The sequence below is a fragment of the Electrona antarctica genome (assembly GCF_951216825.1).
Source record: "Electrona antarctica genome assembly, chromosome: 15".
NCBI lineage: Eukaryota > Metazoa > Chordata > Actinopteri > Myctophiformes > Myctophidae > Electrona > Electrona antarctica.
In genome coordinates, this window is record NC_136796.1 from 23,969,629 (window position 1) to 23,983,972 (window position 14,344).

At 43.2% G+C, this 14,344-nt stretch overlaps 1 protein-coding gene across 1 annotated transcript; it reads right to left on the minus strand.

Moving 5' to 3' along the window:
• Nucleotides 1–655: 655 nt before the first annotated feature.
• zbtb22b (zinc finger and BTB domain containing 22b) lies at nt 656–12,505 on the minus strand. The gene is made up of 5 exons (XM_079521789.1): nt 12,366–12,505; nt 11,292–11,528; nt 10,133–10,876; nt 9,598–9,864; nt 656–8,192 (listed from the first exon to the last, which is right to left on the minus strand). The coding sequence occupies exons 2-5, from the start codon at nt 11,526–11,528 to the stop codon at nt 7,125–7,127; spliced, it is 2,316 nt and encodes a 771-aa protein (XP_079377915.1). The 5' UTR covers nt 12,366–12,505; the 3' UTR covers nt 656–7,124.
• Between the last annotated feature and the right edge of the window lie 1,839 nt (nt 12,506–14,344).

Sequence of the window (14,344 nt, forward strand, 5' to 3'; positions counted from 1 at the left end):
ACATTTTATACTACATAAGTCATAACATCCTTTTCACATGGGGAAGTAATGCATTTGGAGTTCAGAGGGTAATCAAAAAGTGAATTATGGCGACACCTATTGCCGGGAGGTTCACTTGGGACAGTACAACTGACGTGGCAAATCACACTTCCGGGAATCCAGAAAGGGTGACCGAAGGGAAACGTAGTTCTTTAAGTAAATGTAGTTCACAGCCCAAGTTACTGACAACCAGCTAACGTAACTAGGAGACAACTTGTCTGCTCTGGCACCGTAGCAAGGCCGAATAACATGTTTTCCAACAGATACGCTGGGTGTTTAGGCAAACAGGAGAAAACAATACTTTATCTTCCCGCCAGCTGGGGGGAAGAATTAATACTTATCTAAACGTTGGGCAGAAATTAGATGTAAACTCAGTGGGACACAGGGCATGAAAAATACATAGTTATTGGGAACATGGAAACTACCATCCACCAAAAATAACAGATCTACAGATCTAATAACTCAAAATTATCCATCAGGCCTACCGACTGATGATCAGGGTTCATTGAATAAGATACCGACACAATTGTTCAAGCCAAGTGAATAGAAAGTATGGTATATGAGCAGGACAACAAAAATAAAGACACAGTTACAGTTAAGAGTCTATATACTTTATTATTCCATTATTTTCGATACAAGTGATCATTGATGTATTCAGTTCCGCTACATCACTAGTACAACTCCAAATCCACATAGACAAAACAGTCAGTCATCATGTGAATTTAACAATCAACTGGTCAACCAGAATAATGAACCCCAATGATACTTGTGAAGTTATAAAAAAAATAGTACCTTCAGATATCAGCAGCAACCTTAAGCTTTCTATGCAAATTATCAGGCATCCTTACCCTGCAAAATGTAAGTCAGTGAATATATGATTTATGAAGCATTGTACTTAACCCATTAAAACCAGGAAAGCATCTGTGTCATTTTGGATTTTAACCACTCTAAGCCATTATTTTATACTTTGGATATTAAAAAATAGCAGTACAAGCTCATAGCGCTTTTAAAAAAAAAAACTTGACATTTTGTTAATATAAACATCAATTTGTTGCTTCTGGGGGTCCCTGGAACCAAATACTTTGAGATAGGGGTCCTTGGCCAAATACATATAATTTTGGGTGGTCCTTCAGACACGAAAAAGTGATATCGCAACATATAAACTTTTCAGAAAACTACAAAGAAGACATTTGTAGAATCAGCCTACTACTATTTGAAAACTTTAATTATAGTTACTTTGTAGCTTTTGGTTATTACAAAACATTAACCACTTCAGCCCAATATACTTTTCGGCCATTTCAAAATAGCAGATCTGGAGTTAACATATGACCACCACACACAACATAAGTCCTACATCGTGGCATTAGATCATATGGGGCTTGAACCTCCCATCCTGACTCAGCATGCAGATGCTGTGGTGTCAGCGACAGACGTTTTTGAGCCGATTGTGAACGAAAATAAAAGCCTGCATGGGTACCAAGGCTAGTGACAGACCCTCTCCCCTATGGTTACCTTCATACCTAGATCTTAGTAGATCTGCTATATACTTGTACTCAGGGTATTTCTACATTGCAGTGAGTATTGATACTTTTACTTAAGGAAAACAAATTGTGAGTACTTTTTCCACCACTGACAGTAGGTGCAGTGTCCAGACCAACTAGTCCACTCTTCCAGGGAGCCCTGGTGCTCACCTGGTGTAATGTTAGATTACAAGGTTAAAGCATTAGTTCACCCGAAAATGACTTATTTTCTATCACACACCCCATGAAGCCTTGAATTCATGGAGATCTTTTTTGTTTGAGGGTACTGACCCATGATGACCTGGTCATTATTGGTTCAGGAATGCAACAAAAACAAAACAATCTCCATGAATTCAATGTAATGTGTATTAGTTAATTGTTAGAAAATAAGTATTGATTTTGGGTGAACTACTATCACTGGTGTTTTTTATTCCAATCAGGTTTGCTGCATGTCATCCCCTCCCTGGCTTGCCTTATACTAGATAAAGCATTAAATTCTTAAAGAAAAAACAATTGACCACCCCACCACTCACTGTTAACGTAAATGTATTTATAGCAATGAAGCACTGCAGAAAAGAAAACCTATGGAATGAGCATCCAGAGACACTTGCTGCTGTACAGTACAGTACAGTACATACTGAACTACAAACACACCAGAGTCCAACGAAAAGGATGAATGACAAACCCAAACTTAAATTACTAATTCCCCCGAGTGCTGCGTAAAATGACAGCAAAAATGGACATGTCAGATGACAGGCAACGTACAAAAACAATCCTTTCCTCTTAGATACCAAGTCTTGACCCTAAATATGAAAAAGAAAATAAGAAAAGAATGTCAGCCTTCATAGAAGGCAAGAGGTTTGTCAGACTTAAAAAAATCTTAAACTGTTAAAATCCCGAGCATTCATTTAATAGGTAAATTTAGTTACATTTCTACACTCTTGGGAATGTTACAATTAGATAAATTAACAAAGAGTATTTTGAATTGTGTTGTTCGACCCCTTGAAATGCATGAAGATGACATTTTGGACGTTATGAAACTTTGAGACAAACCCGTTTCCCAAAGGTTTCCCAAAAGAAATGTGAGACAGAGTTCATTTTATTACAATATTATGTCAAATATGTACTGGGACAAAGTTTGGGCAACACAGTCCAGTTCTGAGGGTCTCCAGAAGTATCCTGGCATTAAAGGTCTTTAGTGCTGGGAAGAATATAGAGTATATTACTATCCTATTAAGATTGTTAAAGAGGCAGACAGAGGCACACCGTGGAAAAGAAATCTGATATAAAACATGACATCAAGATATAACAAAAGTTTGGTCCATAAATATAAGCCTAGTGATGTGTTGATCTAATGACCATTTATCATTATGTATTCTCAGTGGCAAGCGCCACTGAGAATACATACAGAATACAAAACATATTACATAAACGTCTTATATTTTAACCACAAGGCCTATATACTTCATCATACAAGAATAGTGAAAATAGCATATTTACAAGTTACATTGCGATGCGTTGTGATACAGGTTTAATGTTTGTCTTGTCTAGACAAACATTAAAAACGCCATTGAAAATGGACAGTTTGTTTGTTTTGTCACCAAAACCAGCAAATCGGCATATGATGTTATGTTATATCGCGATGATGTAAGATGATAAGGGTTCAGGATTGGTAAAGCGCCCCTCACTTCACACAGGTGTGATTTCTTTACTTCTTTCACTTATGTCCAAAATCTAGTTGGATGTGGTAGAAAAATCCTTATTAAAAATTCTGTACATTATATATTTCCACCCCGAAACAGAAATAGATCTACTTCTGTTTCGTGGGAGGAATTAGAGAACATATTTTTAATAAGCTTACCAACTAAAACTCATTGTGGTTATATATCATGTATAGCCACAATGAGTGATTTTATTTTATGTTCCCAATTGCCACAGACATTAACACAAAGACACTTCTGGGAACCCAGGTCCTGTATGGCTTTGAAGTATGATAGAAGTGTGTGTGTGTGAGAAATATTATCTAAATACTTTGTCAAATTATAAAGGAAAATGCCATCCCATGTGCATAATGGCCATTCTTTCACAGCACATTCCTTCCCTATGGGTTTAACCATTTAAACACCCTTGAGTCCCTCAAGGGTCTATTCCAACTGTTACTGTGGGGAATGCTGAAAATAGCCTATCGACAAGCTAACACGACGAGTTGTGAGCTTGTCTATTTGCCATTTTCTGGATCAAAACCAATTGTTATGCAGAGTAAACACACTATACACTATATAGCATAGATAAGAGCACATCTACCAAAGAGTTTGGGAAATCCAGGTCACAGGTTCTCAGGCCTGACTCAAACAAACCATTATGAAATGCTTTCAAATACTTCATGATGACAGGTTGATTTTGTTGTTCCCTCAGACACTAAGCAAGAGGTATTAAAGTTCGTATTCGATCCCGGTCTGATGAGTAAATGAGTTATCATAATAGTACAATACTTTTACATATTTACAGTGACCATAGGCTATACTTTCTAGTAAAAGCACAGCAACTCGTACAATGGCACAGGAAGTGAAAGCAGCTAGCTAATAGCAGCAAAAACATGTAGGCTGAAGGGTTGATACTGCATATTTTGTGGAACCACCCGCTGAACCGACAACATCTCTCTTCTTACAGTGTGGCTCCTAGGGGCCGAGCTGTCTAGAAGAGTCTGTGTGTGTGTGTGTGTGTCAAATTTCTTACAGTAGGCCAAGCAAGTAAATCCCAACACGCTTCACGTATTATACTTTGAGAAATTTGACATTTTTAACTGGAATGGAGGAAAATAACTCAATATTATGTCACAGCTATATGACCTCACAGTGTCAATAGGACATCGTCAACATAACGTTGTACTGTAACTCCCGTCTTGTTATATTTCCGTTGTGATAAATTAAAGAACCATCAACACGTGTCTGTCCGTTCACAGCTTTGACCATGCGAATATCGTACTGTATATAAATACTATTGAGTCAATGCTGGCTAAACATCATGGTGGTAATATAGCATGGACAAACTACCAGTCATCTTGCATGGATATTCGGTCATAGTGAGAAGATAAGCTACATCCACAGTAATCTGTTCACGTTTTTAAATGCATGTTTGCTAACTTTTATGCCCAGCTACTCCAGCATCTTCAAACCCCTTAAACTGAGACTTTTGAAACACTACCGACCCCGTTTTAGCTTTCATAGTAAAACAGTGTTTTAATTACCAACCATCTCTGTCCAGTGTCCACACTAGAGTTGTAGCACCTTGTAATCTCCTTCCATACAGTGGAGTGATATCTCCACCAGAGAATCTCTGAAGTCATATTGAAGTCAGTGTGGATTTAATTTAAAGTAGGTTACATCTAGAGTTCTACACCTTCTTTTGTTGTCCACGTGCGGCTGCACTTTTGCCCGGCACATAAAGGCAATACTCGCTGCAGTATAGTAGCATAATTTAACAGCAGCTAGCATAAACAAGGTGCCTGTCATTGATTATCCATGTTGAATTAACCATTAGTATTCAAGACTCAATCATTGTTCGAAATCGCCTGTCCAGAATATCATGCAATGCCGGAGTTTTCACAACAAAACAGGGTCAGCAGTGTTTTAAAACATATGGGGTTCAAAACAAAAACAGAATCAGTGTAGATGCTATTGCTATGCAAACATAGCAAAAGTCAGGCCTACAGTATGCGTTTTCAAACAAGAACATCTTAGTGTGGATGTGACCTAGAGGCAGGATGGGGAAGAAAACATCAGAGGACTAGCACATGCACATATTGGACAATTAAACCACCATACACTCTAGTCTACAGTGTTTTCTGGCCTCGTTATATTATCACAAATATTGCACAAAATGCGCGCCTTTAATTTAGCTAGTTGCCAACCCCGTATCCATGCCATCCATCATGAGAATTCAGCCCTTCTCTGTAAATTATATGAATCTATAATCTAAGAGAGGGTTCATTCAACACAGCACCATAGGATTCTCTAAAACAGTGTCAACCAGTGGCCATGGGTTGCGAGACATTCTCACAGGTTTATGGACTCAAAAAACACTTCATCATTGGGTTATCTAGTAGGCCTATACTGGATTGTGAAACAATATTTGGGTCCCGAGCAAAACCAGTTCAGAACCACTGATTTAACCACTTGAACCCTTGCATCCCTATTCTGCCTGAGCATGTCATATTATGTCATAACATAATATATGAACATTCTGCAAAAAATAGCCAAACTACAAGCTCACAATGCGTTGCAATTGTCATGCTTTGTGAGCTTGTAGATTGTAGCTTGTAGTTTTCGACGAAGAGATTTGGTGTAGAGGGAAAAAAGGACGCCAGTCATCTAACTAAGTAGGGTTTAAGTGGTTAAAACAATATGGCAGTGTAGTAACTTGGTTACATGGAACAGTGAGGCAGGTAAAGGCAGGTCGCTGCCTTTGAAGGACAAACACATCCTGTTGAGTTCATTGGATAGAAATGGATAGTTTGTGGGTTTTCACCACGTGATTGAGCATGATAATCCCCTTGTGGCCTTATAACCTGCAAAAACTTTGCCTAAAACATTGCCTAATTTCACTGAAAAGCAGTTTTTGTACAGTAGATAACTGGTTGGTTTTGGTTTGACAACGATGATATATTACTGTGGGATACACCAGGAAATATCACATCACTCACGAGCAGCTACTCTCTACTCTACTGATAGAGCTGTGGCATCCGTCTTGATTCCTCTCCAGACATGCTGCAACAACAGAACAGTCACAAGAAGAATTTAATATTTATAACAAGTATAGATTACTCACCGAACGCAAAAGACCATTTCGATTAGGCCACTTTCACAGAGGCAACCATGTTTCTTGAGAAACGTTCTAACACTGAGAGGATGTAATTGGAAATAACTTTAGCACTCCTCCAATCCCCCCCTGAACCAAACTGCCATTTTACTGTAACGAATCAAGAGGTTCCTTCAGCTTTACGGTCACCACCAACCAGTGTTGCATTGGACATTACCATGCCATCCACCCAAAGATTATTCAGGAGCATACACACGCACATGCATTGATTAAAACGACCTTAAGTTCACACCTCAACATAGTTTACAAAGGCTGCCGCTGTCACACAGCGCAACATCGGAATGAGCCTGTATGCATATCATGGGTCCATTCTCCATTGTGTGACTCGGACACTTAGGCTCTGGTGTGACCTGTAGTAGGTGTAAAGCGGCGTGCGTGTGACGTCTTTACAATAGCGTACCACCAGTCAAATCAAATCACCAATGGAACACTGCCACCAACCCTCTCCCTGAAGTGGAGGCTTATCGTCTCGTTGTTTACTGCGGTTACGTGGAACTGATGACAATTTACACACAGCCTTTAATATGTTTCCAAACACTAAGGTCCCCAAATGCTAGAAGCTGAGAATAGTTCCTACTTTTAACACAGTGTTGCAGTTTAAAGAGGTTATTTCATTCATACGGCAACAGCAGTCTGACATGTACAACAACAGAGGGCCCTGGTGGACATAGAGAGAACTACTTTGGTTTAAGTCATGCTACTATTGTTGGCACTGATCTCACACACATCCTCCTCGCACACACCCCGTCCTGCTGCCAGACTGCCGTACATTCCTGACCCGTGACCTTGACCTCCGACCCCTAGGTGTGCCCCCACAGCAGCCATAGCCAAAGTGTTATCACTGACACTACTGCTGTTGGGACCGCTAGCAGTGCCAGTATGTTGTGGCGACAGAACACCGCCGGAATGATGTGGCGACAGAACAGACATCCCCCCTCTGACTCCTCCCCCTAAAACACCACCCTGACCTCCCTCACCCGGCGAGAGCATGAGGTGCGGGGAAGGGATTAAATCGGACCCGTCCTCGCTGCTCCCTCCTCCATCTCTCCTGCCTCCCTCACCCATGCCTCCTTCGCCTGCGTCCCCGGCCCCGCCACGTCTCTCGCAGTGCGACCGGTGCCTCATGAAGCTGTCGCGCCACATGAACTTCTTGCCGCAGCCGAGGCAGTCGTAGGGCTTGAGGCCCGTGTGGGTCTTCATGTGCTCCGTCAGGTGGTGCTTCATCTTGAACTTCTTGGAGCAGACGGGACAGTGGAAGGGCCTCAGGTCCAGGTGCATGTTGATGTGTCGGTCCCGCATGCTCTTGTGCGTGAACGTTTTGCCACAATGGCACATGAAGACTTTCCCCGAGCCCCCGGCACCACCGCCGCTCCCACCGAATCCCCCGGCGCCATCCACTCCGTCCAAGCCAAGCCCCCCCTGACCTGACAGGTGGACAGCTCCGTGCTCCAAGTTGGGCCCTTTGTACGAGGTTCCTCCACCGCTCATCGTCAGTGGGGGCGGAGCTGGGCCGGGCTCCAAGGAGAGTCCGGATGCTTGGCTATACAAGAGGATCTGGTTCCCCTGCATGTCCAAGGGGAAGAGCTGGGCCCGGGCCGTGGCTGCAGACTGCACCTGCCCCAGCAGGGCTGAGACGGACCGGTTACTGCTCTGGCTCGGACCCCCTGCACTGTCGTGAAGGTGCTGGGCCAGAGTTTGGTCCATGAGGCTGCTTTCAAACTTGAGGTAGTCTTCTGAAGTGTGGCAGTAGTCCACCTGCAGAAGAATGTGGAAGTGGAAGGTGGTTGTGGTTATTTCCAAATCTTTTACAGGTTCACCTTTCATAATTTCTTTGGTCACTGAGTTGAATTGATTATACATTTGGTGACTGCAAAAATAGTATACTGTAAAGTGTAAACTATAGCAAAAATGTGTTGATTATTCTCACGTATAGCTATGGCAAAGGGGAATACTCAATTCTGATTGAACAGAGGGTGTGCAATATTTTCAGTTAACAGCACAACTTTGATATAGCAGCCTCATTATTTTTGATAAACGGACTCTGAATTTGCCTCCGCCCAATAGAATGTGGTCCACCCTCAGCCGTCCTCTTCTGGTGGGGCGCTTATGTTTTCATTCCACTAATCCCCAATGTATGTACGTTCTGAATGTCCCTGCTGTCCCTGCAGCTCAGAATCTTTTCTTGAGAGATTAGATAATGTAAAAAGGCTAAAGTCACTATTGTCGGCTGACTGACTCAGTTGGTACTCGTTTCTCAATCGTTACTACGGTTTCTCCCACTTGCTGGAGTAGTTAGGTAAAGTTTTCCATGGTTAACAAAGACAGTTTCAACATAAAGTCTAAAGAGTGTTTTACTCCAAAATATGAATAAACACTACTTATACTGTATATTTAATTTGATTTTGGCCATGGTATAAGCGGGATAATCAAACTCTGAGCCGTGCAGTAATCAAAAAAATAATGCACCCTGCATAGGCAATTACCTTTCTCTGTAATTAGCCTCAGCATCGTGCAATTATTTTTGATAACCGCAGGACTCTGAGTTGATTATCCCTTAGGCAATATGCAGATAAATGTGCTAGGGTCAGGTTTATGCAGAGTTACAGCCTGGATTGGAGTGAGATCATTTCACCAAACTGTTTTGGATTTGCTTGGATTTTGTTTTATTTCACTTGCAGGACCAGCTGCGGCGAGGCATACCACTCCAGGTGCCAGGTGGGTATGTTATCCGTTTAACACTTGTTTAAATTGAGAAAGTGGTCCACATGCTTGCCTTTGACATTGGGCCAGTTGGCACAATTCAAAAACAAACCTTAAAAACAGCTTTCCAATGCCGGCTACTTAGCTCCATTTTTGTTTTCACGAACTACAAAGATGAATTCCAAGGGATTTACTGTTTGTATGTCATCATTTGCTGATTATGATTTAATAAATCATACCTGTGTGAAGTGAGGGGCGCTCTTATCATATATCATCTCGTTCTCGTCTTTTAATGTTGTTTACACAAACACTCAAAACTGGCCATTCATTATCAATGACATTTAATGTTTGTTAAGACAAAGTTTGTGTCCAAAAACAGATTTCTTAATCAAATTAATATAGGTCTATATTTGATTTAATGTCTATAATGACATGACCAAAATCAGGCCTACACACTGACCTGTGTGTCCATGTCGGTGTCTGCTCTTCCCCCCAGCTCGGCATGCAGGCTCCGGATGTTGGAGATGTTGAAGTTGCTCCTCTCCCTCGCCATCTGCATCTCCCTCTCCCTCTCCTCCTCGTCCTCCTCCTCCTCCTCCTCATCTCCGGAGACCACGATGAGGTCGTCGTCATCTGCGTGCTCCGTCTTCACCACCACCCACTGCTTGCGGGGCATGATGCTGGGCTGGCTGTACGTGGGCCGTTTCTGGTCCAACTCGTCTCCATCCTGCACGAACCACAGATGATGTATGCAGAAGAATGTAACAGAGCAACATAAACGGTACAAAATGTTTTAACAGCATGTTACACAACAAAGTACAATAATGTATATTATTACATACACACAAAATAGTAATACATACATATTTAGAGGTATGCAATGAGTTGAAAGTGTGTGAAACAAAGTATTGTCAGAGTGTGTGTGTGTGTGTGTGTGTGTGTGTGTGTGTGTGTGTGTGTGTGTGTGTGTGTGTGTGTGTGAGAGAGACTCTTGCCTGATAAGATGACACACCGAAACTATCGCTGACCCCGACTTCCTGCTCCAACCCTGAGTTCATCTTCTTCCTCTTCGCGCTCCCTCCTCTTTCCCTTTTCCTCTGATGGTACACCACCTCTTCCTCTTCATCCTCCTCGTCTTCCTCAATGAGGAAGGCCTCCTCTCCCCCGGAGGGGGTGCAGTAGCCGGGGGTGTGGTTAGCGCCGGGTCCGTCCCCGGAGGCCCCGGCGGTGGCCGCTCCACCTCCCCCGAAGCCACCGGCGTCCCTGGGGCTGAAGTAGTTGGTGCTGCTGGGCGACTGGCTCTCGCTCAGGGATGGGTGGCTGGGGGGCTGTGGGGTGCGCTGGGGGTCGTGGGACCCCACAGCCTGTCCTTGACCACCATCGCCACCACCGCTGGCTCCTCCGCCTCCTGCCCTCGTCGACAACCCGCCCCCAACCCCGCCACTGCTGCTGGATGGTCCCGCTCCCCCGCTGAGCCCACCACCCACATGGACGTCCTCCCTGCCGCCTCTGGCCCCTCCTCCCCCACCCCCCGTGGTGGCCCGGCCTTCTTTGAGCAGCTCGGTGCACTTGTCCACGATGTGCCACATCTGCAGCACGCTGCCCACCGTGAGGTAGTTGACGATGTCCTCCCGCAACATGCGCAGCTGGCCGGTGTAGGCGCAGCTCAGCACGCTCTCGAACGCCAGGGGGTCCATCACGGCGGGGATGCACACAGTGGACATGTTCTTCAGTAGTACCTGAGGGGGAAGAGGTTGTGATGAGTATGAGTGTAATGCTTTTGTTTTATTCTCTCTTTCCCTCTCTTTTCTACCTCTCTCTGCCTTTGTCTCTCTTTACAGTACCTTTAACCACTTTCAACCTGGCAGTCCCTATTTTGGGCATGTCATTTTAGGTGGAAATTGTACAAAGATAAAATAAAAACAAAATAGCGCAAATAGTCTACAGCAACTACAGGTTGAGATCTTGCAGATCAGCTATTTTCGCTATAATGAAATATATAGGGCACAAGTTGTTAACTCCACCCAAAGTACCTCCTCCCTGCCTGATTCTGCTGAATTTATATTATGTAGGACTGATTGATCGATACTAGTTAGACCGGCACAAATAAATAAAGAATGAACTTCTATGTGCTCCCTCCGCCCTTTCCTCGACCTGATCATGGAAGTAGGGTGAGGATGCGGCCAGGACACAGCGATGGGCCTTGAACACCTGTCCCTGGACCTGGATGGAGAGGTCACAGAGCCGGCCCTCCTCCCTCTGCCTGTTGAGGCTGTCCAGCACGGAGGCCTGGGCGCTGGGGAAGCACACCTGCACCATGGGCCCTGTGGTGGGGGTGCTGCTGGACCCGGAGCTGCTGGTGCAGCCCGCATCCGCAGACAGGGACTGCATCTGGGGATTGAGATCAATTTACAACCTCACGTGAACTGATGATTGATAAGTGGTACAACCGCCCCCGCTCGCAAGTAATAATAATAAGGATTGTAGACAACACAAATCTTCTCTTATGACACATTCTGGCATACATTATTTTCTGATATAGATATCAATTTGGGGGTCCTTGACATGGAAATATTTGAGAACCACTGCTCTAGATTATTAGCCTGGTTAACCACTCCACCTTGAAATCACACTGGGCTAGATTATACCATTATACCACCACCATACCACAATATGGTATAATCTACACTACAGTAAAGCACCTGCTTCAATCTCACAAATGCTACTTTCTTGTGTCTACCCCATTTATTATCTGGTCATGCACGACATGCACATCTCGGTATTTCCTACTGTCTACTCCAGGCTGTATCTGCAAAGGTCTTGCTGTACTTCTTCATCCTCAGACAAAATCATGTCTATTCTCTATTCATTGTTTAATTAATAAACTGTCCATGTTGTGGTGCTTCACCAACGCCACCAGATTGGCATAGGAAACGACACTGCCAGTATGTTCATGCCAATCTGTATCTGGTGGCATTGGTGGCTTTTACATTGGGGTAATGTGGATGTAATTCACACTGAACCTAACACACCAGCGATAAGACCGGCGGTCTCCTGATTGCGTTGAAAATGCAACTTGAGAATGAAATGCATTCATGTGTTTCATTGCTCACAGTGAGATCAGGACTGAGGCTAGGAGAAGTCTACTGTTCTGGATGACGCTAGCCTGTTAGCTAGCTCAAGTGGCTTGCAAAGCCAAATGCAAACGTGTCGAGATTAAAAACTCACCGATAAAGATGATGCCACTCCTCTTCTTCCAATATGCCGAGTGACTTTGCTCAAGTGAAAGCCAATTCGGGACTTGTCAGTCTAACCTGCCCCTAAAGTTTGCGGCAAAGCTTTTCTGAAAATGTTGCTGTCCATCTTGTTCTGCGGACAGACAGCATTAAGTGACGCGTTCCCTTTAAGGGCATTCCAGACAGACGTACCAGACTTTAGCCGACCGAAAAAAAAACAGCACATCTGTCTAGACTCTAGACGGTTCCCATAGAAACATGTGATGATGATGTGAGTGAGTGAGCAATCAGGTGGTTGCTATGCAATGCGGGCAATAAAAGCACTTGTTATACCTCGTTTTGTTGTACCTGTTTCATTAAAGTCATATGACCAGTGGTAGTAGAAGGTTTAATTGCAAGGACCCCCAATCTGGTACAGTAGCCCTAATGCCCTTTGCTGCAGCAAAGGGCATTAGGGCTATGGACCAGAGCTAAGTATGCTAATACATTATGCCACAGACCCCAAAACTTTGAGTATTCCCCCACCCCATGACCATAAACATGATAAAGAACTCGTTTTAGGTTATGTTCATCATCAGTTTGTCTAATGTCCTAAATCATACACTTTTCCATCTTTAGCCTTAATACCTCCATTGATGGGATAGTTGGTAGCTTTAAACACCCTTCTATAATACTGTGTACTCATCTTTGAAATCTAGACTGTAAGTGTAAGAACATCTTCCCACTCTTGAAAACTTCTTGAATTTTGTGTTTAACCTTCCATGACTGCTTTGTTAGGGCCTGATCATTGACGAATAAGGCAAGGATGGTTTCCCACATTTCAGTGATATAATTCAAACCCTATCCCTAACCTCATGACTATCTATATCCCTAACCCTAAATAAGTCTACTTGCCAGCCCATAGAGCCCCTTTGTGAACCTGGACATTTTGATAGTTGTTAGAAATATTGTATGGGTCCCCAGCATTTAGAAACTGCCGGATGCTAACTTGCATGTTGTGTAATTTTAATTAGCATAATAAGCTGAGGTATCATTGACAACCTATATATGGCAACATTTTCAAAATTCCATTGTGTTTCAAGTGGCATGTCAAACTAAGAGGGTTTTCATGATTCCGATTCCATTGTAAGCATTAGCTTTGCATGAAAAACACTATAAAAACGGTTATAGCCGTCATAACAAATGTGATGGTAAATGGTGCATTTATATAGCGCCTTTATCCAAGGCGCTTTACATAGATTGTGCATTACATGTGCATTACATTCACCCATTCATACACCGATTGCAGTGGAAGCCATGCAAGGTACCAACCAGCACATCGGGAGCAATTTGGGGTTCAGTGTCTTGCCCAAGGCCACTTCGACATGTAGACAGGAGGAGCCGGGATTCGAACCGCCGACCCATGAATCATTGGACGACCTGCTCTACCTCCTGAGCCACAGTCGTGATGAGGTCAATCAGCACAGTTGGGCAAGTGCCTATTATATATGGCCCCGTTTTTCCATGCAAAATGAATGCTTGCAATGGATTCAGAATAATGAAAGACCTAGTTTGACACGTCACATACTACTTAAAAGCATAATGAAAATTTGAATTGTATAGGTTGTCAATGATACCCCAGCATATTATGCTAATTATGAAAATTGCCCAACATATGCAAGTTAGCATCCGGCAGTTTCTAAATGCTGGGGACCCATACTCAACATTTAACAAAACATTAGGGTACTGAAAATGTCCAGGTTCACAATCTGGCAAGTGGACTAAAACTTAATAGTAATGTTAGGTTAACCGCAGACAGAATCCATATATGTCCAGACTAACGGGATGTCAGTTTGTTTCCAAGGTTTTACCCATTAAAATGTTGCACTTCTTCACAGCATAATTACTGAGGTCATATAAGAAAGAAGTCACTTTGGCAATGAGGGAAGACAAAAAAATAACCGTCTGCCTGTATTTATATCTACATATACA